Genomic DNA, 26,249 nt, shown 5'->3' with positions numbered 1-26,249 from the left:
TTCTATGTACATATTGTATAGGAGTGTTCTATGTACATATTGTATAGGAGCATTCTGTGTACATATTGTATAGGAGTGTTCTATGTACATATTGTATAGGAGTGTTCTATGTACATATTGTATAGGAGCATTCTGTGTACATATTGTATAGGAGCGTTCTATGTACATATTGTATAGGAGTGTTCTATGTACATATTGTATAGGAGCATTCTGTGAACATATTGTATAGGAGCATTCTGTGTACATATTGTATAGGAGTGTTCTATGTACATATTGCATAGAAGCGTTCTGTGTACATATTGTATAGGAGCATTCTGTGTACATATTGTATAGGAGCATTCTGTGTACATATTGTATAGGAGTGTTCTATGTACATATTGCATAGAAGCGTTCTGTGTACATATTGTATAGGAGCGCTCTATGTACATATTGTATAGGAGCATTCTGTGTACATATTGTATAGGAGCATTCTGTGTACATATTGTATAGGAGTGTTCTATGTACATATTGCATAGAAGCGTTCTGTGTACATATTGTATAGGAGCGCTCTATGTACATATTGTATAGGAGCATTCTGTGTACATATTGTATAGGAGCATTCTGTGTACATATTGTATAGGAGCATTCTGTGTACATATTGTATAGGAGTGTTCTATGTACATATTGCATAGAAGCGTTCTGTGTACATATTGTATAGGAGCATTCTGTGTACATACTGTATAGGAGCATTCTGTGTACATATTGTATAGGAGTGTTCTATGTACATATTTTATAGGAGCGCTCTATGTACATATTGTATAGGAGTGTTCTATGTACATATTTTATAGGAGCGCTCTATGTACATATTGTATAGGAGTGTTATATGTACATATTGTATAGGAGCGCTCTATGTACATATTGTATAGAAGCGTTATATGTACATATTGTATAGGAGCGCTCTATGTACATATTGTATAGGAGCGCTCTGTGTACATATTGTATAGGAGCGCTCTATGTACATATTGTATAGGAGCGCTCTGTGTACATATTGTATAGGAGCGCTATGTGTACATATTGTATAGGAGCGTTATATGTACATATTGTATAGGAGCGCTCTATGTACATATTGTATAGGAGCGCTCTGTGTACATATTGTATAGGAGCGCTCTATGTACATATTGTATAGGAGCGCTCTATGTACATATATACATAATAGGAGCTATTTGATATGAAGGGCGCTGAGAGCTGCCACCGCCACCTTCTCCTTCTCGTGTCTGATCTGCAGATCTTCTAGTAATTTGATCTGTGGGAAGAGGGAGTCATAACTCATCGCTCGTCTCTCCTTTACCCTCGTTTCACCGGACGCTTTGGGTGAGGGCTGCGGACGCGGAAGGTTCTTCGCATATTCCAGACTCTGTAATGGGACAAACAAACCCACATGGACATAAGAACACTGTGAGAAATACACTATCTGCCCCCTAAATCGTCATGGTCACTGGGGGGATATAATATATTGTATATTACTGACAGTTCTACCAAGTAATGAAGCTTTACACTAATTCTGTACAGCAGACTTGTACCTGTCGCCCCTCAGCTTCTGTAGATTTACAAGAACCAAAAGTTGTAAAAGACATGCTGAGACTTGTAGTTCCACAATAGCTGGTGAGCGACGGATGGCCTGCCTATGCCCTGTGATGACATTTTAGAGCAGAAAAGCAGAATTATTGCTGTATAAACCCAGAGAGGTCGTCTCCTGCACATTATCGGGTTATTATCACTGTTACACCCTGTACTGTGTTGTGGCTGTTTATAACCTATGAGCTGGGATTTCAGTATCTGTTGGGATTTAAGAGATAGAGGTCTGAGCTCTCCCCCCCCCCCTATACAGTGCCTTAGAACTTGGCAGGCAGACAAATCATTTTGTCTGTAGGGGATTTAAACAAATTTAAGTGGAACAATAATGATATAAAACATAACTTGTAACCACTGCAGTTATAGTGTTATCTCAGTCCCTGTCACAAGTACATGAGGACTGAGTGCTGTTATTATGACACGACACAAGGACGCACCTTCTGCCGCTTCCCTTTATTCTGGTCATTCCGTACGACCTCGGTTTCCCGAGCTTTCATCGGTATGTTCCGGTTACGCTCCTGAATCATTTTTGCATATTCCCTTTGTTGCCTCAACTGCTCTTTCTGTAGAGGTGTAAAAATGTAAAGTAATCTGAGTGAGACAAGTGATCACCACATAGACAGAAGCGGCTTTTCTTAGTAACTATAATACAGAACCATCTCCCACCTCCAATCACAGCTCATTGCAGTAAACATGATATGAAACTGAACCTTATATGCTCAAAACCCTGTTTTTCTTTCTGGCTTTTATCTCTATCAGCAAAGCCTTTTAATGTGGCTCTTGGATATGACACAGAACTGCTCCGTGGATTCAAATTTATACCATTCATGGAACAGAACTGAACAAAACTAAACAGCTATATCTGGATGAAATAAAGGACTTGGTGAAACAGACCAAAAGAAGCACAAACAAAGGAACAAGAATAAGAAGTAATATATGTAGTAAAAGTTTCAGGATGACAACTGGACACAACTAAAGTTGTATGAAGGTTAATAACCTCACTAAGTTGACACACAAGGACGTGACGTTGGATTTGTTTGGAAATTCTTTGCTTTTCTGGGAACCTGTGAATATTTATTTTTGAAGTATATTACAGGTTTAGGAGACCTACGAGAATCAGGGTTGTACGGAACAGAACACAGGGGTAGAGGAACATAATGGCGGTATTTAGCGGCACGGAAAGGGCTGAGCTATGGAATGGCGCTAATACATTTTCTCTTTTATTCATTTATTCAAGACGTTAAGAAATAATGACTTACTTTCTCTTGGCTCATTGTGTATGTGGGTCCGATCCCTCCTAATTTGACCTCTTGTTTCAAAAAACTTATTAACTTCTAAAATAAAATAAATGAACAAATCATTTCTCTGTGCAACGTATAACAAAGGAACTATAATACTAATATTTCATATATATTTCATATATATTTCACCGCAGCAGTCTGACATAGAGATATGCTCCTAAATTACTACGAAATACTATAGAAGTATTTTCTGCAACTAAAAGCAGTGTCTCTTTATACCCGCAGGTGGCGCTGTGCCAGTCTGCAGACTGGTAGAAGGCGTTGGCTGCAGGGAGGACTACACTAATATGCCCTCACCCCCTTTATAACTTTATCAGTTTCTATACACTGTGTGACAGATTATTATACAGCCCATCTTGCTGGGAGACAGTATAGTGAGCTTGGCAGCATCTATATGGTATGACGTAGTGGTATATAATAATCTATAGACATATAGGGGCATATTCAATTGTTTAAAAGTTCCGCGGCGTTAAAACTAGTACAGTTAATACGGTAAAATCTAGCTGGATTTCAGCTCACGGCTCAGGGAGCTCGGAGCTGAAATCCAGTGAGTAAATTACCGTATTAACTGTTTTTCCGCACACGATTACCGTAAAAACAGTAATCATGCGCGGACCGCGGGATTTTCTGCGTTTCCGCCGACAATTGAATACGCCCCATAGAACGGTATTGCATGGTATGACAGAACTACACAGCAAAATATTTGTGCCATTACTATACTGAAGTGATGACTGAGCAATGGATTTTTAAAGCATTTTAAGACACAGGGGTAACAGGAACGCTGGAGCGAATCAGACAATATCTCTCCCTCTGAGTGTTGCCTCCTGCGCTTATATTACATTGAAATTATAGATTGACTTTATGAACAGCAGCTTTTGACTTTCAGGATGAGAATCTGCATCGGACGAGCCTGGTAGAGAGTACTGTGCCCCATCACGGCTGCATTACCACCTATAACACTCACTAACGTCATATAGTTACATGGTAGGTTAGATTGGGAAAACAGGTCCATCAATTTACACCTCTCCCAAATGCTTCTGTCTAAGGGACGGTGTTATCCCACCAGCAGGGAGGGAAGACGTCCAAGAAACGCTGCACATTCTGTTCCAAAAGGCTCGTTGCAGCTGAGCAAAACAATTCCGCTAGGGATCGGGAATGGTTTGCCATCCGCTTGGCAAAGAGAGGTGACGCCAACTGGAGGGTTCCCAGGTGCCGATCACAGTTCTCACCTACTGAGGCTCCTGGTCAAACCAGATTATTTATCCCAGCACTTAGACATTTCATAGACCCGTCTCTCAGAACAGAACTCCTTTCACCTCCAGGCCAGGTCATAGCAATCACTCTACCGCCAGCACGGTGGCTCAGTGGTTAGCACTTCTGCCTAACAGCCCTGGGGTCATGAGTTCTATTCCCAACCATGGCCTTATCTGTGTGGAGTTTGTATGTTCTCCCTGTGTTTGCGTGGGTTTCCTCCAGGTGCTCCGGTTTCCTCCCACACTACAAAAACATACTGGTAGGTTAATTGGCTGCTATCAAAATTGACCCTGGTCTCTCTCTCTCTGTCTGTGTCTGTGTCTGTGTGTGAGTGTGTGTCTATATTAGGGAATTTAGACTGTAAGCTCCAATGGGGCAGAGACTGATGTGAGTGAGTTCTCTGTACAGCGCTGCGGAATCAGTGGCGCTGTATAAATAACTGATGATGATGATACTGTCAGACATAGGAATACAAATATCTACATTACATTACAATACATCTACAATACTGTATATGAATCATTTAGCAGTTTATTTCCTTCAATAATTCTGATGCAAGGTGTTAAAAACAATAGTGTTTAATGGCTCAGTGGGTATATAAATAAAATTAATTCCTTAATGATTTAATTTCAGCACAACAGCATTTTCCATAGTTCTCAATACATTACTAGGACCTTTCTTCTCATTAGCTTGACAAAAGCATTATGTTCTATAAATGACATTTTATCTCAATGGGAACAAAGTATTACTCCGCTTCACCAGTGTGTCCTCTGGATATTCATATTCAAATCATAATCGCTTTCTATTCATTCTGTTCAGTCCTGTTACTCGCTGCAGCGTAGAAAGGATTACAGCCGCGCACAACAAGGAATCCATTGAAAAGCATTAACAATGTATAACCTGGAACTGCGTGTTCATCCAATACCCAGATCAATAGGTGGATCAAAGGCCAGGTGGAGACAAACCTGCCTATAATAACAAACACCACTGTACAGTACAGCACTAACATGGGTTTAATGATACATTTTAATAAAGTGTAATAAATTAAATGGTGAGGGCTAGAGGTTTTGTCAAAATTCAAGGGATTTCATGTGATATTGAAGAGAAGCTATGGTGACCTGCTAATATTTGTATCTGTGGGAAAAGGGAATTTATTAAGGTAAAATAAATGTGTCAAAGAGGCTAATTTGCCACACCTCTCCTGTATAGGGATAGGTAGAATCCTAAGGAGTCTGCAGGAACAGCTAAATTCCCTCTTGGTCTCCCGTGCAGCACACAAACACACAGGTGCACCACAGGGGTGTAATTGGGTTGTTGTTTTCTATGATTGGTTTGTAGTGCTTGGGTGAAGAATAAAGCACTGTCTGTTCCTGTGGGTGGAGCAACCGATGCCAGCTAGTTGGCCGGTCACTAGGGTCGCCTGGTGTCATCCAGACAAAAGGCTGCTGTGCCATTTATGATGTGCACAATAAAAATCAACGTTTTTCCAGCAAGAACTTGTTTGTGTCTGTCATCTGCTGGGTGTCAGTATCACATAATGTATTAAACTGACTCTAGTACAAGTTAGAGTAATGAAAACTAATTGCTTTGTATACACTATAAAACATCATTTTTATATATGCTTTATTTTCTATAGATAAATGTAGAAAGAATATTAGACGATATACTACTTATTCAAATCGCCACTATCTAACTTGCATATACCTCTGTATTGTGCGTTAATCCGGCCCAGTCATTGAACAGCCGGAAGAAAAGACCTTGGTGGTTTTGCGGGTGGCAGACTGGCACAGAGGTGACGTAAAGGATGGGCACCCCAAATAAAGTACTGTTGCTGAACTCCCAGAAGGGACCACCCCCTCCTACCTATACCCATATCGCATCTAGGTGTCATCTGACAAGTGGTTACCTAAACTTGTCTCTTGCTACCAGGCACCTGCTAGAAAGGACCTCTGATGCCAAGGTGGTGCCCGCTATCGTGGGGAATGTTACACCAAAAGACTTTAAGGCCTCATTTTCTGCAATGCTTGTACTGAAGATATTGGAGATAATGTAAAGACGGTTGGAAAATGGGAATAAATTATTTAAATCACTAATAATAGCATATTCCCGCCAATATTTTATCAGTTCTAAGTGATGCCCTGCTGCATGCTTCAAAGGCTAACTATATATATATATATATATATATATATATATATATATATATACACACACACATGCATATATATATATATATATATATATATATATATATATATATACATACATAAATATACAGATACATATATATATATATATATATATATATATATATATATATATATATCTATATTATATATATATATAACACACACACAGTATATGTATGTTTTTATTAAAAGTTATTCAGATTTTATTAAATATGCAAACAGACTTAATGAACCAAATGAAAGTCAGACTTCCTCTGATAATAATAGAGCTATTTCCATAATCCTGGTTACAGAGTATTCCTCTTTCATATAATGTAGAATTGGATGTGTGTGATCACAGAGCTATCATCTCATTACTCAGACTGCTGAGGAGTTAATAGCGATAATGTCACTGCGTACGGATATGACTACGGCGCGGGGACGTCCTGTAATGTGTCCTATTTATGTCTTACACACAATACGGCGATGCCGCCGCCTCTAAGGGATTTTTTTTAATATAACTTATTAAACTTAAACTATACATTTTATTTTTGTTCCTTTTTACGATACAAATTTAGACCATTTGGGCCAGTTGTGTGATCTCTGCCGCTCAGTTGGTCAGTAAGTGATAAGACATTAATAAGGACAGATGTTTATAGCTGCAGTTCCTCTTAGTAATATGCAGTTGTCTTTCCCAGGGCTCTGCTGATTGAATAACACAGAATTGGCAAATCAGTTTAGTTAATTACTATCTGTGTAGTATTTTTTCTTCTAACATCTTTCTAAATCTTATTATTTTGCATATATATCTAATATCTTGGTAACCTGACATACATACATATACATTAATAATAATAACAGCAACGATATATTACCTTCTGATGTTTTTCTTCCATCTGGTTATTCTTTATTAGTTGCTGCTGATTGGCCCCTGGATGAGTGTCCTCCCCTTTACGTGTCTCATAGAGCGCGGTGCCCGTCACAGCTTGCAGGTCACTGTAAGATCTTGCATACGCCTCACATGGTGCACTCTTCAGCTGAATGATATGGTTTGGCATGAAGATGTAATTGTCGGTGTTACAGGTCACTGCAGAGCAGACCGACGGCTCCTGAACATCAATCTGTGAGAACCTTGAGGCAGAGATGACAACAAACGTGAAAAACTGCACAAATCAGACATGTTTTGTCCATAAATAAATGTCAGGTCACACGGATGGAGGGACAACAATGGAAAATTATTTGACAGAAAGCAATTGTTATATACAAGTCTAACTGATCCTTGGTATTGACCCAGATATCCTTCAAAACTCCAGTTGACCCAACCTCGGATAATTTTACATTCCAGTTCTAACTCCTCTGACCATTCCCTGACCCTGATCCATCCTCAGCACAGCCCGGTCAGTAGGTACTTAGTGCTGGGGGCACAACCTGCAAAGTCCAAGTTTTGTAGGGAAAGTTGGTGAATTCTGGAGAGCACATTAGTGTTTGTGCACAAGGAGAGTCAGCATAAACCGCTAGCAGAAGATCAGGTCTACTGTCTTCTACTGTCCTCTACTGTCCTCTACTGTCCTCTACTGTCCTCTACTGTCTTCCTCAACACTGATGGAGAAGAGCGGAAAAAGAAAACGAGACAGGTAGAGACAATGGACACTGCCCTAAATGAACGGGAACTGACGAAACAGGAAACAGAATGAATATGGACGTTTGCTGCTTCTATTGGTTCATTCGACGGCTGCAAGATACAAAACATTGGTTGAAGACGTTGAAACGTTATGGGAAGGACGCCTATGTGGGAACTTTATACATTTCCAAATAACCCAACAATCACCCATATCATTGAAGAGCTACTGATTAGGGAGGAGGAAGTGAGTTGAGGGACAATAATTGACATAAAGTTCAAAGACATAAAGAAAAGGAGGATTTGCATAGTAGGGACATTGATGACTGAAGACTGGGCGGTCTAATATTACCAAGAGTGTGCAGGACAGAGATATGATGTCGGTAACGTGATTTAGTAACTAGGGACCTGATTCATTAAGGATCTTAACTTGAGAAACTTCTTATTTCAGTCTCCTGGACAAAACAATGTTACAATGGAAGGGGTGCAAATTAGTATTCTGTTTTGCACATAAGTTAAATACTGACTGTTTTTTCATGTAACACACAAATACTTGATAGCTTATTTGTACACTGAAATTTAAAGTTGATATTTGTGTGCTACATGAAGAAAACAGTCAGTATTTAACTTATGTGCAAAACAGAAAACTAATTTGCACCCCTTGTTTTATCCAGGAGACTTAAATAAGAAGTTTCTTAAGTTAAGATCCTTAATGATCTAAGGTCCTAGGTGATTTCAACTACAGGGAAGGGTAAAATGTGATTTTAAATCTGAAAACAACGAGTGAAATAATGGTTTGGTTAATGATTAAAGATTAAGTTTTGTGATGGGGGAATGTGGTTAATTTCAATTTTGTGAGATTAATTTTGAGCTAATTGGGGAACAGGATATAAGGCAACAATCCAACATGTACTAAGATATTACATGTACTAAAACCCAACATGTACTACATACAAAGAACAATATATAAGAGCATATAATATCAAAAACATATGGTGTCATAAACTAGTATAATACCCCATTCATACTGCACCAAAATCCCGGGTTTTTGCCGGGGCGAGCTCAAACGACCCGGGTCTTGGTGCAGTATGAATGGTACAAGTCAAAAATCCCGGGTCTAAAATCCCGGGTCTTCAACCCGGGATTTATCGAGGGGTAATTCCCGGGTCGGACCCGGGTTGCCTGCACTATGAATGGTGCAACCCGGGTTTTTCAACCCGGGTTGCACAGAAAACAAGCTGATTGGCTGTTTGCCTGTCTCTGGAGGATGATGTCATCGGTGGGAGCCCGTGGAAGATTCGAGAAGGAGTTTAGGAGTTTCAATGACATCACCATTTTTCAGCCAATGAAAACTGCTCTGGTGATGACTCCCACAAATTGCCAGGGCACAGACTTGTGCAGTATGAATGGGGTCAACCCGGGAAATTCCCGGGTCCGAGGTGCAGTATGAATGGTGTTTCTGAGCTGGGACGCTCCGAGCCCCGGCAAAAACCCGGCTTGAAAAACCCGGGATATTGCCGGGGCGGCAGTATGAAAGCGGTATTAGTTGGAAAGATTTACATAACTGTTTTGTTCGCCCAGAATAATTGGACCTAGTAGAGATCACTACATGTCCACAAGCTGCATATTATTATATTGGTATCAGATGACTAATTACATTAACCAAATGAAGTAAATAACTGACCTACGCTCCCCGTAATGAACAAGAGAAGAGCGAGGATTGAAGAACTTTAAGTTCGGAAGTTATTTCTCGGACACATCTCTTATCTCCTTACCCTGAGTGAGTATAATTGTCCAATGTGTCTCCTGCAGTTTCAAATTTCTTAATAATTTGCTGGCCGTGTTTTAACTTTTGTGGTTTGATCTGGTGGTGAAATAAGACCATTTGGCCCGGACCTTCTGGTGATACATAAGTGTCCTTTGATGCTCCCGGGGGATACACACGTCTATCAGGATAAGAAGTGCCAATCGGACACTCATTGAGGAACCGCAGATTGTCCTGTACTGACACATCGATGTCTGATGAAGGATTCGCCATGTTTGTAGTATTTGATACCATCTGTTTGACAAGGCCACTTGGAAATCCAGTTTCTCCTATGGATTCCGGCATTATAGATGCGTCGCATTTCATTTCTTGATGTGATACGCTCTTGGTCTGTACGACGTCCGACTTCCCACCGCCCTATAAGAGATACATTATATTATCTTACATCAGGCTTAGAACACTTAAGGATCATCTTTGAATATAAATTATTGATCGAAAGAGAACCTGTGATGATGTTCTGGACTGTATCATTATTAATAAGAATGCAGCCTATTAATTCACTGGGAATAAATGACATCACTAAGTCATGAAGAATGACAAATAACATTCACTAGGAACTTATGACATCACTGATGCAGGAGTCAGGATGGGCGTCCATCCTTGGTAGTGTCATCAGCTCCCATGGATTTGATAAAAGCTGCAAAAAAGGTTCCCTACAGTCATAAAACATGATTCTGTCCCAGAGCTCTGGTCTGCAATTGCCACATCTCATCAACCATCTAACCATTACCACCCCTACATATTCTATTCACTAGGGCAATATGAAGATTACTTCAAGCCAGGAGAACAGAACCTACGCAGTTTGGCTGTGTGATGTATATATAGACCCTCTGTATCAACATGGCCACATATTTTGTTATATTCAAAGTTTTTCTGGAAAACCCAACGGGGAAAAGCTTTGATTAAAATGCCAAACTTTAATTTTGACTGCAGTTTGTGGTTCCATTAAAATCAGCGTTTAAATGCTCATTATGTGAATGAGGCCCCGCCGGCCCTTCCTGAGCCCCCGCGGACTGGGCCACCACCCTCCCTCTCACAGCGCTGGGAAGGTTCTGACTCCCCGCAGCAGCAGGTGGGCTTAACAAGAGAAACAGGCAATTAGATAGCACTCATTATACATTAAGTGGTTCCAGTACGGTCTGATAAACACTATCTATTTACCTGAACCAGAGAGAAAAAATGTCCCACTTTGTTTGCCTCCGTATCTGAATGATTATGTTGTTTTGCAGGATACATTGTATCAGTACGGATATAGTTTACTGGGCCAGCGAAACATAGTTCTACATTATCCTTTAAAACGAGGAACAGGACACAACCTCCTTGCTGCTTGTTTCCTGAACTATTCTATTAATACCAATCAAATTGAGAAAATGATCAAATGAAATTGCATTTTGAGCATCATAAGCTGTGTAATGTCTATTCTGTTAAATTGAGGCCTATAATTGCTTCTCTACAGAAAAGGTACAACAAAGGCAGCAATCATTTCATGTCATTATCCAAGACTAGGAAACGGCCTTAGCAGCCCGGACATCAAAGACTTGTGATTCTCCAATTGCATTTGGCTGCTATTGTGGAAGCGCAGACATTCTGGATGAGGTGTTTAGACGGAGGCGAGCCGTTGTGCACAGCCCGTCTGAGTGCCCTGCTCTAGAGCCATTAAAAGATTGTACATTATGTTTCTGCCTTTGAAGTGATGGTTGTAGGTAGGAAACCAACTCACATTGAGTAGGGCTGAGTGAGATTGCTCGTCTACTTGTGATTCTCGCTCAAAGACACATAAGGTTCTTAGACAATATGAAAACACTAAAAAGTTCATATTATGGAGAATATTAGGAACAGAAAAAAAAACAAAAACACACACATAAAACAAACCCACAAACACACACTCGAAAACAGTAAAGCAAGAGAAACAATTATGCTTTTGTGGAATTTGGGTAATCTTTTTTTTTTTTTTTTTTGAACAAACGTCAAAACTGGGAGATACGGGGATAAGAAATATATATAATGCTAGTGTTTGAAGATATGAATAATAATGGTTTTATAGCTCTACAGAACCTTTATTTAATATCCACTTAGGAAATGCAGATAAAATAGGGTCATGTGACTGCATATGTGCTACATAATTAGACATCTTCTTAAGTTTCATTGTTTGTAACGAAGTTTCACTTCTCCCGTTCTCCATTTAACCTCTGCCCTCTAAATTATTGGGGGTAAAGGTATCAAAACTTCTAAAAAGGAAAGTTGGAAGTGTTACCCATAGCAACCAATCAGCTTCCAGCTATCATTTTCTACACTGTACTAGAGAAATGATAGCTAGATTCTGATTGGTTGCTATGGGTAACACTTCTGCTTCTCCTGTTTAGAAGCTTTGATACATTTACATACTAGTATCAGGTATACACAACATTTAAGGGGTGTTTTTAGGGGAGGGGAAGTGTTTTGGGGCCCTTGGTGCACCTCATCATAAAGTAGCCCGGCCCTGCGAGTAGCTTGCTCCGGTCTACAACATCCATAAGTCAGGAGTATGAGAGCATGTTCTACAGATAATGCACATTCTCAAGCTCCAAACTAGTATTGTGGAAGGAACATTGTTGACCAGAAGCCTTCTGTGGTTTTCATCTATGACGTTATATTATCTGACTGAGCCGTTTTATTTGTGTCTCCCTTGAATACGACACGGATCTGCTGCGCTCCCAGAACTGAAAACAATAGTGCGCAGTCAGCAAATTTGTGTTGCGTCCAGAGGCAACAAAATCAATCAAGTGATGAGATAAAGACATGGATGAAAGGCACATAAAGAGGCTAAAAAGATAAAGTAATTTATTTACTAAAAGTTCCAGAAGATCACGTAGAACCCAATCAAATAAAGTCACGTGAAGGTGGGAAAAACACTTAAAAATTGCACCGTTCTGAACTACTTTTTCTGGCCTAACTTACTATAGTTTCCGGAGGGTTCACGGCAATAAATAAAACATATCTGAGTTCTGAGATACATGTAACAGCCCCAGAGTCCCAGCGACCTACCTGATCCGACTTACTTTCTTCTGCTTTCTGCTTGTGAATATGAAGATAAGAATGAGTTTTCTGGGTGCGCACCCCCAGAGTCGCTCTGTTCCTCTCTATGAAGTCTTTTCTTGCCGCCTCTTGTGCAGAGTTTGCCGCCTGGTCTGTAATAGCCACGTTTTGGTGGCCACCACCACGCCTGGACCGCACATGTTTGCTGTGGGCGCCCTTGGCTGTCGCTGGGCTCTTCTTGGCTTTCTGGTTACCATTAATATGGTCCCTCTCCCCAGATGTGTCTGATATAAGTTCTTCTGGTGAAAGCTGGTCTGAGAAACCAGAGGACACATCTGACAGATCCTCCTCATCCTGGGGAGACGTATTTAGTAGACTTTGGTGTCTTCTCCAGTTCGGGTCATATCTTAATTCTGAATAAGTGGGTTGTGTATCCTGTGACCTAAAATAAATGTAACAAAGTCATTAGTCATGTGTGGTTTGTCTGTTTATCTGGAGCCTGATTCATTAAGGAACTTAAATTAAGAAGTTTCTTATTTAAGTCTCCTGGACAAAACCATGTTACAATGCAAGGGGTGCAAACTAAGTTTCTGTTTTGCACATAAGTTAAATACTGACTGTTTTTTCATGTAACACACACATACTTGATAGCTGATTTGTACACTGAAATGTAAAGTTAATATTTGTCTGCCTTATAAATAAAATATAATAATAAAAAATAATAATATCCTATTTATAAATATTATATATAATATATATTATATATATATTTTTAAATAGTGTAACAAAGTAAATTGCTATTTGTAATGAAGAGGTGTCCACTGCTACTTAACCTGTCACCCCATCAAGTTGTCATTCAGTGGTGGCGCTATATATATATATATATGAATGGTGATGAAGGGGGTCGACATGAATGAGCGCCATGATGTCACTCATTCAGTGTCTTTATTGTCATCGCTGTACGCCGGCCGCTGACACAGAGGGGGGGCAGCAGCAGTCGGCAGATTCACAGGTAAGAAGGTTCTGACTGAGATACCCCTGGAGGTGTTATTGTTTGGTTTAGACCCAGACAGGAATAATCTCACTCAGCGGCATATTAAACGTTTCATCACATTGTCACAGTAGTAATATATATATATATATATATATATATATATATACCGGCTCTCAGTGTTTGGATGTCACTCTCTCTGTTTGGCAGCCTCTGTTATGTCCCCTCTGTAGTGTCCTTATACCTATCAGTATATGAAGAAATAAATACATAAAATCCTCATATACAGATACATATGTCAGACTGAGTCTCACTTTCTAATTGTCCTTTGTTGTAATGTGAGTGACTTAAGCATGTGAGGGGCTGAAGCCATTAAGGAAAATGATCGTTTAATTAAAGTTAAGAACCGGGTTTGATGCAATGTGAGGGATATTGGATTTTTACACGTCAAACTGTTTCCTCTGTTTCACTCAGAAGTTATGTTTATCTTAATAACCTGATAGATTTTACACATTTCTCTATATTCTATACATACTACACAGTATATTTAATGCTTCAGGAATACAATATAATACAACTGTTTACTTTATATGGTGACTATAATTACGTTGCCCTATTAAAGAGGAATTGCTGCTACTGGGAAGTGGAGATTACAGATGAAGCCAAAGTTATCCCAAAATGACAAGTATTGCAGGCTGATATCAGTGTGAACTAAACTGCATTCTTAGCTACAATTAGGGTGTGGTTGCTCAATATAAAATAAACTCATTTTGGGTTGACGTTGGCTACACCTGGAAGGATTGTGGCTCAAGAAAAACTAATCTCATTTTGGGATAGTGCTGGCTGCATCTTTAGGTCTCGCTGTAAGAATATAACACTGTGGCTGGGTCCTGTCCTCCAGGATTGAAGCGATAAGTTGGTTCTTCATAGATGTGAGGAACCATCATTGAGACATGTTTTGAAGGGTTACACTGGTGGCCACAATGGATGACATACAAGTTTACCCATCCAAAAATTGGGGTGAGCAATTGGTATCTCTCACACGCACAGACAGATAGATTGTTGAGGTCCAGACACAGCACCAACCATTTCCTGCTCCACCCAAGACAGTTGTCTCTTCTTCCCTCCCAACGTCCCGGCCTCGATTCCACGACACGAATACCATAACCTTCATACGAAGGCTCCTCGCTGTTTAATTAACAGAAAGAAAGACAACTGGTCATTGTTCTTTGGAGCAAATATAGAAAATGTTTCAAATCTTCACCTGTAGAATTGTCTCTTATTTTTCCATTGCAGCGAGATAGAATTGTTTTGATGTATTCATTATTTGTACTAAATAATGCGTCAAGTGCAAATAGATTATTCTGTTCCAGGTTTGCTGAGGATTTTCCCTAGAAATGTTTAAAAAACAAATCTTACTTTCTTATTCAAAAAAAGAAAGGTCTTTGATTTGTATCAGACTGTAAAGCCTGATTACAGCACTAACCGAAACCTTGTATCATTTCCAGAAACGCTACATAGCAGGTTCATCTAAGACTCACTGAAGGTGGTTACAATATTGCAATAAATATTAACTTGCCCAGTCCAGAAAATAAGAACGTATAATGATAATTATATAATTAATATACCGAATATTATCATTGATCAATACTGACAAATATGGACATATAACCAATAATTTGGGCGGTTTATGAGTTTATAAGTACAAATATTACTCGGCCTAATTTAAGTATCATGTTAATCCTAAGAGCGAGGGACCATCAGGTCTTTCTTACATGTGTCACTTTTGTGAATGTTTTTATATTACATTAATTGATGTGCACCTAATGAGTGCGCTTTCTCCCGTAAGTTCTAATGAAAGGTGCAGAGTGCAACCTAGTACAAGGATTGGGGGTGAGACCAAATCTCCGGGACCTCGGAGTATTCATCACCTTTACAAATTCAAATGTAGATGGTAATATTAGGTCAACAATTCAAATGTAGACTGTATTATATGGTTAGAGATAGGGGTTGGGTTAGGGATAGGGTTAGGAATAGGGTTAGGGTTAGTGGGTTTGGGTTAGGGATTGGGTTAGGGATAGAGTTTGGGTTTGGGATAGTGTTAAGGTTAGTGGGTTAGGGTTAGGATAGGGTTAACCCTATTAGGGTTAGTGGGTTAGGGTTAGTGGATTGGGGATAGGGTTAGGCTTAGTGGGTTTGAGTTAGTGGGATAGGGTTAGGGTTAAGATTAGTGAGTTAGGGTTAGTGGGTGTGGGTTGCAGATAGGGTTAGGCTTAGTGGGTTAGGGTTAGTGGGTTAGGGTTAGGAATATGTTTAGGCTTAGTGGGTTTGGGTTACGGATAGGGTTAAGGTTAGTGGGTTTGAGTTAGTGGGATAGGGTTAGTGGGATAGGGTTAGTGGGATAGGGCTAGTGGGATAGGGCTAGTGGGATAGGGTTAGTGGGTTAGGGTTAGTGGGATAGGGTTAGTGGGATAGGGTTAGTGGGATAGGGTTAGTGGGATAGGGTTAGTGGGTTAGGGCTAGTGGGATAGGGTTAGTGGGATAGGGTTAGTGGGATAGGGTTAGTGGGATAGGGCTAGTGGGATAGGGCTAGTGGGATAGGGTTAGTGGGATAGGGCTAGTGGGATAGGGTTAGTGGGTTAGGGTTAGTGGGATAGGGTTAGTGGGATAGGGTTAGTGGGATAGGGCTAGTGGGATAGGGCTAGTGGGATAGGGTTAGTGGGTTAGGGTTAGTGGGTTAGGGTTAGTGGGATAGGGTTAGTGGGATAGGGCTAGTGGGATAGGGTTAGTGGGTTAGGGTTAGTGGGATAGGGTTAGTGGGTTAGGGTTAGTGGGATAGGGCTAGTGGGATAGGGTTAGTGGGATAGGGTTAGTGGGATAGGGTTAGTGGGATAGGGTTAGTGGGTTAGGGTTAGTGGGTTAGGGTTAGTGGGATAGGGTTAGTGGGATAGGGCTAGTGGGTTAGGGTTAGTGGGATAGGGTTAGTGGGTTAGGGTTAGTGGGATAGGGTTAGTGGGATAGGGCTAGTGGGTTAGGGCTAGTGGGATAGGGTTAGTGGGATAGGGTTAGTGGGATAGGGTTAGTGGGATAGGGTTAGTGGGATAGGGTTAGTGGGTTAGGGTTAGTGGGTTAGGGTTAGTGGGATAGGGTTAGTGGGATAGGGCTAGTGGGATAGGGTTAGTGGGTTAGGGTTAGTGGGATAGGGTTAGTGGGTTAGGGTTAGTGGGATAGGGCTAGTGGGTTAGGGCTAGTGGGTTAGGGCTAGTGGGATAGGGTTAGTGGGATAGGGTTAGTGGGATAGGGTTAGTGGAATAGGGTTAGTGGGTTAGGGTTAGTGGGATAGGGTTAGTGGGTTAGGGTTAGTGGGATAGGGCTAGTGGGATAGGGTTAGTGGGTTAGGGTTAGTGGGATAGGGCTAGTGGGATAGGGTTAGTGGGATAGTGTTAGTGGGATAGGGTTAGTGGGATAGGGCTAGTGGGATAGGGCTAGTGGGATAGGGTTAGTGGGATAGGGTTAGTGGGATAGGGCTAGTGGGATAGGGTTAGTGGGTTAGGGTTAGTGGGATAGGGTTAGTGGGTTAGGGTTAGTGGGATAGGGTTAGTGGGATAGGGCTAGTGGGATAGGGTTAGTGGGATAGGGTTAGTGGGATAGGGTTAGTGGGATAGGGTTAGTGGGTTAGGGTTAGTGGGATAGGGTTAGTGGGATAGGGTTAGTGGGATAGGGCTAGTGGGATAGGGCTAGTGGGATAGGGCTAGTGGGATAGGGTTAGTGGGTTAGGGTTAGTGGGATAGGGTTAGTGGGTTAGGGTTAGTGGGATAGGGTTAGTGGGATAGGGTTAGTGGGATAGGGTTAGGCTTACTGGATTAGGGTTAAGGACATTATTGTCGATCTAATAATACTGTTTACATTTCAATTGTTGATCTAACAATACTGTTGATGCCATCATTGTTGACGGTCTATATTATGGTGTCGACCATATAAATGTCGGTCATGTAATTATCAAACATATGTACCTCACCCGTTCACACAACCCATTTTATGGTGCAAACTGCTGCCGCTAACCTGCCGCGCGACATCACACAAGAGCACTTTCATAAATGGGTCTTATTCATAGGGAGAGACATTTTGAGGGACATATCTTTCAAACCTGGAACTGTGGCAGGAAATGAAGGATTTAGGACTTGGCCACGATACCACACTCTCCCATCTGGCTCTAGGTCCCTGGATGCCGGGATTTGAATGATATGTTTAACATGTTACAGCAATGGAATCATTTGCACTTTCTGGATTAAATTGACAGATATTTCTATGTACGGCTGCTGTGCAGCAGATTTGCAGATGGTTTTACTGGCAGCATCTGCAGATCCACGATAAGAATCCGTTTCAAGAGGGTCAGTAAATGGAAGTAAACAGTTGCAGGAAGAGACCACCAGATGCTCCCGAGGACAGAAACGTCCTTTCTTTGCCAAACTACTGAAGAATCCTATTAAAACATTTAGTGTAATTTAATCCTTATGTGTTTGGCATTAGATCGGACGTGTTTATATCACTTGTGTGTCATTTGTTCCTTGTTATTAGTTATCTCTACAGAATGTGCTGTATAATATGTAGGACTATTTATAGATTTTCTAGATAGTGAGAAAATTACTCATTTCTGACACACGTTATACTTTATTGGGGTCACTGGATAATGACAGTCTGACGCATGTGAATAACTCTCACGTGTGAATACCCAAAATTGCACTTTGCTGATTCCTGTCATTTCCTGTAGAAAACAGGGAGTTTCAGCTGGAGAAGTTATATAAAAGCTTTCAATCCGGGCTTTTATTTATAATGTTTCTTTAAATTTTAGTTAAGTTTCGTTTGTTGTTAAAGGGTCCATAGAATTATTTGTGTCCATTTCTGTGTGCAATTCATTTATTCATTAGTTATCTTGTAGCAGCTTTATTTAATCAAATATTTTAAAGTTCATTCAACTATTATTTTTTGCATTAGTTTTTATTTATTTGAGAGTATCTTTACTCCAAGTAGAATGAGGAGGAAGCTGAATAGGAGTTACCTTGGCCTTAGACTAGCACAGTATATACTGTCGTGATACCGGCTACTGTTAGCATTCAGTCAGTGAACAGACTCTGGAGAGCCATGTTCTCAGTCATAGTTTTAAGGACGGCTGTTTAAGCCGGGAGTGCCATGACCTCGTTGTGAGCCTGGGAGACTTCTCCACCACTCTTGCTAGTGACGGAAGACCAATTGACAACGCTCTGCAAGCATTGTCTGCGACAAATGTGGAAGGTGTCGCCCATAGCAACCAAACAGATTCTAGCTATCATTGTTTAGAATCTACTAGATAAATGATCGCTTGAATCTGATTGGTTGCTATGGGCAGCACTTCCACTTATTCATTTTAGAAGATTTGATGAATCTACTTTGTCTCCTTCCCAGGACTAACGCTGCACAGACAGTGAGATAAGAAGCCCGGCGTTCCAGATTCAACAGAAGAAAAATAATAAAGTTGTTATTTTGTTTGTTTTTTTAAATGTAAAAGGAATAAAAAGATAAAAATAAACTACTGTATATTAAAAAAGAAGAAGAAAAAATGCTTTATTTTAATACTAAAACAATTTTTTTTGTACCCAGTGTCTGCTATTGCCATCCTGAGTTGGCCATAGTGCGGAGTACAGCGGCTGTACTGCCCGCTTCCACTGGCTTTAATAAATACACAGATATTGTTATTATTATTATCGTAGATTTGTAAGGTGCTACAGTGCTCCGCAGTGCCGTACAGTAGGGAAGATAAGGACATACGTAAAACAGGACATACGTAAAACAAGGACATACAAGGTAGACATAATGAATGGAGACATGAAAAGAAAGGGTACGGAGGACCCTGCTCATTAGAGAGCTTACATTCTAAAGGGAAGAGGGCACAGCTGAAACAAGAGGAGCGAATGTGGCTCAGAGTGGAGAATGGGAGAGTTGTGAGGGTGCATTAGTGTGAATAGTGTTATTGGGGATAAGGTCACCTCTAATAAAGAGATGGGTTTTCAGAGAGCGTCTAAAGATTTGAAGGCTGTGGGAGATCCTGATTGGGTGTGGTAGGGAATTCCATAAGTGGGGAGCAGCACGGGAGAAGTCTTGTAGGCGGGAGTGAGAGGTGGTTACCAGAGACGAGACAAGGTGCAGGTCAGAGGTAGATCTAAGAGGGTGGGAGGGAGAGTATTTTGATATGAGATTTGAGATGTATGCAGGGGTTGTGTTGTTGACGGCTTTGTAGGTCAGGGTGAATAATTTGAATTTGATCCTGGAGGACACATGGAGCCAGTGTAGAGATTTGCAGAGTGGTGCAGCAGATGTGGAGCGATGAGAGAGGAAGACGGTCTTGCAGCAGCATTTAGGATGGATTGAAGTGTGGATATATGGGTGTCAGGAGTCCCAGATAGTAGGAGGTTACAGTAGTCAAGACGGGAGCTGATGAGAGAATGGATAAGAGTTTTGGTAGCATGTTGAGTAAGAAATGGGCGTATTCTGGCAATGTTGTTAAGATGGAGTTGACAGGACTGGGAGAGAGTCTGGATGTGAGGAATAAAGCAGAGGGCGGAGTGAAGAGTGACACCGAGGCAGTGGGCTTGGGAGACTGAGGAAATTGTAGTGTTAATTGTGGAGATATCTTAAATCCAGTGAAAACTCCCATTTTTGATAAATTTAGGTCTTTTCTCCCTTTAATAACAGACCCCTGGGTCTGAGTACAGCTCAGGGTGTGATCTAATTGTGATAGATTATGGTTCACACTCAGCCCCTACGATCTCCTAGTTAAATTCTTGACATGCTATTTAAATCTACATAGGCATTCACATGCAAACAATTTCCATTTTCTTTATTACACTAAACACGGTTGGGTAATAATTAGCAATCATCATCTTCACTTAACTGCCAGGAATATTATTCACTAAATTGAATTACTTCTTCAGTATTCACAATCATTCTCTGCAGTTTGGTCTGGAGCATTGCTAATTGACCGGCATATGTTTGCTATTTTCCCATTTATTATTCATTATTATTCATTTTGGGTTTTTGTGCTACCAAAATAAAAAGCAAAAAAATATACCTTCTATCACCCATTATAAACAGAACAATGTTCTCCGCTTGGCAGTGGTGGAGAAGGCTGGAAATTATCCCAATTCATGGGGGTGGGGGGGAGGGGACTGTCCTAAAAATAACCCTAATTCTATGTTACAAATATGGTTTATTATGTTAACGTGTCACTTGTTAATACATTTTACAATCATCATCTACTACATTTCTTTAAATGTTGTTCTATACCCCAAAAAAAAAAAAAAAGGGGAAGTTTAAAAGATGTTTGGGATAAAATAATGTTCTTACAATGTAAATATTACTGTAATTTAAAAAAAGAAGAGATCAGCTCACATGTGATTTAATGTTTATCAACACCAAATTATTTTTTTATTTTGTTTATTCCTTCAATTTTGTACTTCACTAAGTTTCACTGGAATTAAATATTTGTCATTTAGAAAAAAAACAAAACAAAGAACAATCGAAGAACATCCCAATTTTTTGTGTTATTGTCTACTTAATATTTTAATGCACAATGTAAATCTGATCTGCATTTTCTTTAAATTGGTTTTAAATGGTCTGTACAAGTATAGAGGAAGTAAGATGGTGGAATATTATAATTAATGTGTGTTTATAAAGACAATAGTGTCATATCGTGCGCAAAATTGTTCTGAGCGTACTCAGAAATGGACTATACGCAGGGAGCGGAACCCAACTACTCTCTAAATGCAAAGGACACGTTCGACTGCCTACAACTAGACGGGGGGAACAGGGCGGAGACGGAACGGACATTCGTAGGCGATATATAGAAAGGGCTGAGGGCGAGCGCACACATATTCTTGTACCAGCTACAGCGCTCATGTAAGTGCCAACTGATAGTGATGACTACACGGATGCTGCCACAACGTGTGTTTGCAAGTTAGAGAATCTATAAAAAAGCATTTTACGCACAGTACATGCTGACTTATGTATTTCATTTAAAAAAATATATATATATATTTTTTTTTAATGATTGTATTATTAGTTACAAATTTATTTTAGAATTTTTTTTTGCCTGCGTTCTGATGGGACTTTAAATAGCACATATCCATGTGTGTATCCTGCAGTCTGTCTACATACAGCAAGTGAGGCATTGCCAGAGCGTTCTTGTACCCAGATTCAAATGGAAATGTTTCTTGAGATCCGCCTGCACTGGAATACGGGTGGACGTGCGTGAACATTAAGTCTGATTTTTTCGAACACAAGTTGCCTTCACATTGTGTTCTAAAGTGAATCAGACCCGTGGTGTTTCATCACAAGGTGCCACCGTGGGTTACCAAAAATAAATAAATATCTATATATATATATATATATATATATATATATATATATATATATCAGAATCATATTTATACCGTGCACATACTTATCGCACTGACAGAGGTCACCGGTCTGTAATGTTCACAAGTTACATAGATCAGCATCATTTATCTATTTATATAGCGCCACTAATTCCGCAGCGCTGTACAGGGAACTCACATCTGTCCCTGCTCCATTGGAGCTCACAATCTAAATCCCCTAACATACACACTCACACACACACACACACACACACAGACTATGGTCAATTTGTTAGCAGCCAATTAACCTACCAGTATGTTATTGGAGTGTGGGAGGAAACCGTAGCACCCGGAGGAAACCCACGCAAACACGGGGAGAACATACAAACTTGACACATATAAGGCCATGGTCGGGAATCAAACTCATGACCCCAGTGCTGTGAGGCAGAAGAGCTAACCACTGAGTCACCGTGCTGCCCAATAAAATAGAGAAAATTTAAAAAATAAAATAAATACATTTTACATACAGAACTGAAAGGAATCGCAGCAATTCTGTGGAGCTCTACAAGTGTCTCTGTACAGAGAAAGGACACGTATCACTCACTAAACAAGTCTTCCATTTGCTTTTCTAATACCTGGTAGTCACCGTCGTTTAATATAGAATATGTGATTAATGTCCTATCTGAGGCTTTTCACACATTATGTAATAGCTCTGCAGGCAGAGAAAACGGACGCGTAAGTGATCATTGCGAGCCAGGCGCCCTGCGGATATTTTTATTATTCCCTTCCATTAGTTTTCATGAGAGCAGAGCTACCCTGTGGGGGTCCTTACAGCTGACGTCTTTATCGGGGTCTATTCAACACTTGCAGAGTGCTGGGACTTCACTTCACAGGGATAAAAACCTTTTCTGCTGAAACCCACTGAAGCCGGATTTATTTATCTATTTTCTCTTAATAATAATTGTCAGGGAAAACTGTTCATGACTATGACAGTCTCAAAAATACAAGTTTGCACGTCATTATCCACATTATTGCTAATTTATTCTCTTATCATCATCATCAGCTATTTATATAGCGCCACTAACTCCGTAGCGCTGTACAGAGAACTCGCTCACATCAGTCTCTGCCTCATTGGAGCTTACAGACTAAATTCCCTAAATACACACACACACACACAGACACTAGGGTCAATTAAATAGTAAGCTATGTTTTGGAGTGTGGGAGGAAACTGGAGCACCTGGAGGAAACCCACGCAAACACGGGGAGACCATACAAACTCCTCGCAGATAAGACCATGGTCGGGAATTTAACTTATGACCCCAGGGCTTTGAGGCTGAAGTGCTAACCACTGAGCCACCGTGCTGCCCAAATTACTTTCGACCAAGGATTGTTCCATCAAAAAATAAAAATTCCTTTTTGTGTGAAATATCCCAACTACAACCCCCAAACCTTACTCCATTTAGTATTGCACACTCCCGATGGCATATTTTCAGACAAGCAGTGTGTTGTCCATTCATTTTCTTACAGGAACTAAACTTATTGCCCTAAATTTGTATCGTCAGATCATCCTGTTTTACAGAGAATCCACTTATTAGACTAGCTATCTGCAGATCTTTGCCTTGTTGCAAACACCAGACATATGTTGGTACATTCTGCAAAATATTCATTTAATATTGAACTCTCTACAGATCTGAAGAAAGACAGATACATATTTATATATTATACTTAAACACTGGTAACAGCCTTTGGGATTATTTATTTTACTTCAGTGCTCTTTAATTTGCACCTTTTCAGAATTTTTTTTTATTGTGGTCCAAGTCATTAGTTTGAAAGACTAATTCCACCCAGAACTTCAAAATTCAGTTTTAGGGACCCTCCACACAGCTATGATGAGGCATTACCCCAATCTGGTGAAGAACAGTGACACAGTGGTTAGTATTGCCAACTCACAGCGCTGGGGCCATGGATTCAATTCTGGGCTTCGCCAACATGGCTGCCTGTTTTTATCAGGGACATCATAGATTTTATTTCTGATAAAGATGGGACTGGATGCAGCAATTTCAAAAGGTCTTCTCTGCTTTTAGCAAATGATTACTAGTTTGGATTCAGAAATGACAATTTTCACCATGGAGCAATAAAGAGTAACCGGGCTGTCAGGGAAATATTCCCGGTTTCCTTAATATCAGGGGACAGTGCAGATCAGCTAATGGAGCACTGGATAGGTCTGGAGGTTTATCTAAAACTCTTATAACTAGAAATAAACCAATATAATTATTTACCGCTGTAGGTTTGCTCATAAGATATATTTCAGTGGATATTCTGCATGTTACAAATGGAAAGTTAATTACCGGTTGTCACTTTGTGTCGTCCTCTCTTCTTGTTGGGATGTATCCGACATATCAACATCTCCTATCTTGGTGTCGCCATCACCGGCTCGTTCAGTGGTTTGTAAAACCATCTCGTCAGTATTACAGATCCGGTTCTGAAGCTCAGACTGATATATTCTCTCTTCGGACAAGCTGTCAGAATCAAGGTCCTCTAAACTATCTAAACTGAGGTTTAGATCCATCCCTCGTCCATGGAAGGTAGAATATAAAGACGACAAGACTGAGTCAGGCTCCATTATGGATGTCAGGAAAATCTACCCTAAAATGGAAGAAAACGTGGTTTATTATTTGTCTCAGATTTCACACTTTACTGTTTTACAGGTAATAACAAACTGAAAAGGACTTGAAGAAACGGAGAGGAGCACCGCTAAGTGCGTCTCCTGACTACACAGTGGAGGCAGCCATTTTGTGAGCTACACCAATATTCAGCCTATCACATAATCCATCTGAGTCACTGACATTTCAGCTTAGAAATCAGCTCTATTATTATGTGTAGATATACCCAGAAGTGCTGAATGCCCATTACACAAAGGGTGCTACTCCTGTACATTGGGAGTGACCCTGATGTCATGCTACTGCCCAGGATGCCGTTCTTCCATAACTTTTACTATATATAATGTATGTGTCATACCAGCGCTCCACACTGCTCAGTGTCACTCACCACTGGGTGATCAATTGTCACGATAACATTTGTCTCCAATGCAGGACCCACAGTGCCTGAGGTATGTACTCAGGCCTCAGTACATCTCGGTCTCCAGAAAAATGGCTGCCGCTCTCAGCGAGTCATAAAGACACATTGTATATGGAAGTTACTTCATCTAAAATTTTATTTAGGAACTTCCCCTCAGCAGAATGAATAAGGCAGGAGGTCTACTATTTATTTCTTCATACTCAGGAACATACTGGATGATATTCCCAGTCTCTGCTGTGTGACTGTGTGTCCCATGTATGTCTGTGTGTCATGTGTGTGTGTGTCTCTGTGTCCCAAGTATGTCTGTGTGTCATGTGTGTGTGTGTGTGTGTGTGTGTATCTGTATGTCCCATGTGTGTGTGTGTGTGTGTGTGTGTATCTGTATGTCCCATGTGTGTGTGTGTCTCTGTGTCATGTGTGTCTGTGTGTATGTCTCTGTCACGTGTGTGTGTGTCCTGTATGTGTGACATGGGAGAGGTGGGGGACAACAGAGCCCTACTTTTCAATGCCTTTTAACATTATTTATTAAAGTACAAATTCCAATAAAGGGCGGTCGCTTAATATGTCTTTGTGTGTTATTAAATAGGGCTAAAAAATACCATCTAAAATTAGGGCTTAAATGAATTTAAAAGCATAACAAGCTCTAAAACTTCAGTGACTAGCCGGCCCCTAGCCCAGTTACATTCACCATACCTCCACTAATAAGTATCCACTGTGTGTATCTATATATATCTATATAACTCTGTATAGCGCTTGCACAGGAGTATAAATGCGCATTGTACGCCACAGAGGCAGTTTGCGTTCAACTCCACAATGTCTCCGTACAGAACAAATATATCTAACACCCCCTAAGAGGTCTCACAACACATCACATAATGTATCATTAGTGACCGTACAATACAGACTCCACAGACACGATCCAAGTGTCACAATGTAACATGATTGTTAGTAACTGTACAGCATGAATGTTGCATTAAACTGTCAGAAATAAAGATAATAAT

The 26,249-nt window shown here is 40.3% G+C and overlaps 1 protein-coding gene across 1 annotated transcript; it reads right to left on the bottom strand.

Annotated features, from left to right (window-relative positions):
• Window positions 1-880: 880 nt before the first annotated feature.
• On the bottom strand, window positions 881-24,812 carry JHY (junctional cadherin complex regulator). Its single transcript, XM_075191584.1, has 7 exons — window positions 24,519-24,812; window positions 12,799-13,231; window positions 9,725-10,131; window positions 7,207-7,462; window positions 2,871-2,945; window positions 2,049-2,174; window positions 881-1,393 (listed from the first exon to the last, which is right to left on the bottom strand). The coding sequence occupies exons 1-7, from the start codon at window positions 24,791-24,793 to the stop codon at window positions 1,199-1,201; spliced, it is 1,767 nt and encodes a 588-aa protein (XP_075047685.1). The 5' UTR covers window positions 24,794-24,812; the 3' UTR covers window positions 881-1,198.
• Window positions 24,813-26,249: the final 1,437 nt, after the last annotated feature.

This window comes from Mixophyes fleayi, chromosome 11, assembly GCF_038048845.1.
Source record: "Mixophyes fleayi isolate aMixFle1 chromosome 11, aMixFle1.hap1, whole genome shotgun sequence".
In the NCBI taxonomy this organism is placed as follows: domain Eukaryota; kingdom Metazoa; phylum Chordata; class Amphibia; order Anura; family Limnodynastidae; genus Mixophyes; species Mixophyes fleayi.
This window is presented reverse-complemented; position numbering and strand designations above follow the sequence as displayed.

Coding starts and splice junctions, on each gene's coding strand:
- JHY (XM_075191584.1), bottom strand. CDS start 24,793: ATGGAGCCTGACTCAGTCTTGTCGTCTTTATATTCTACCTTCCATGGA. Junction 7,463..9,724: donor GACAATTATACTCACTCAGG/GTAAGGAGATAA, acceptor CTCTGCCTCAAG/GTTCTCACAGATTGATGTTC. Junction 2,946..7,206: donor TGGAAGAAAAACATCAGAAG/GTAATATATCGT, acceptor ATTTTATTTTAG/AAGTTAATAAGTTTTTTGAA.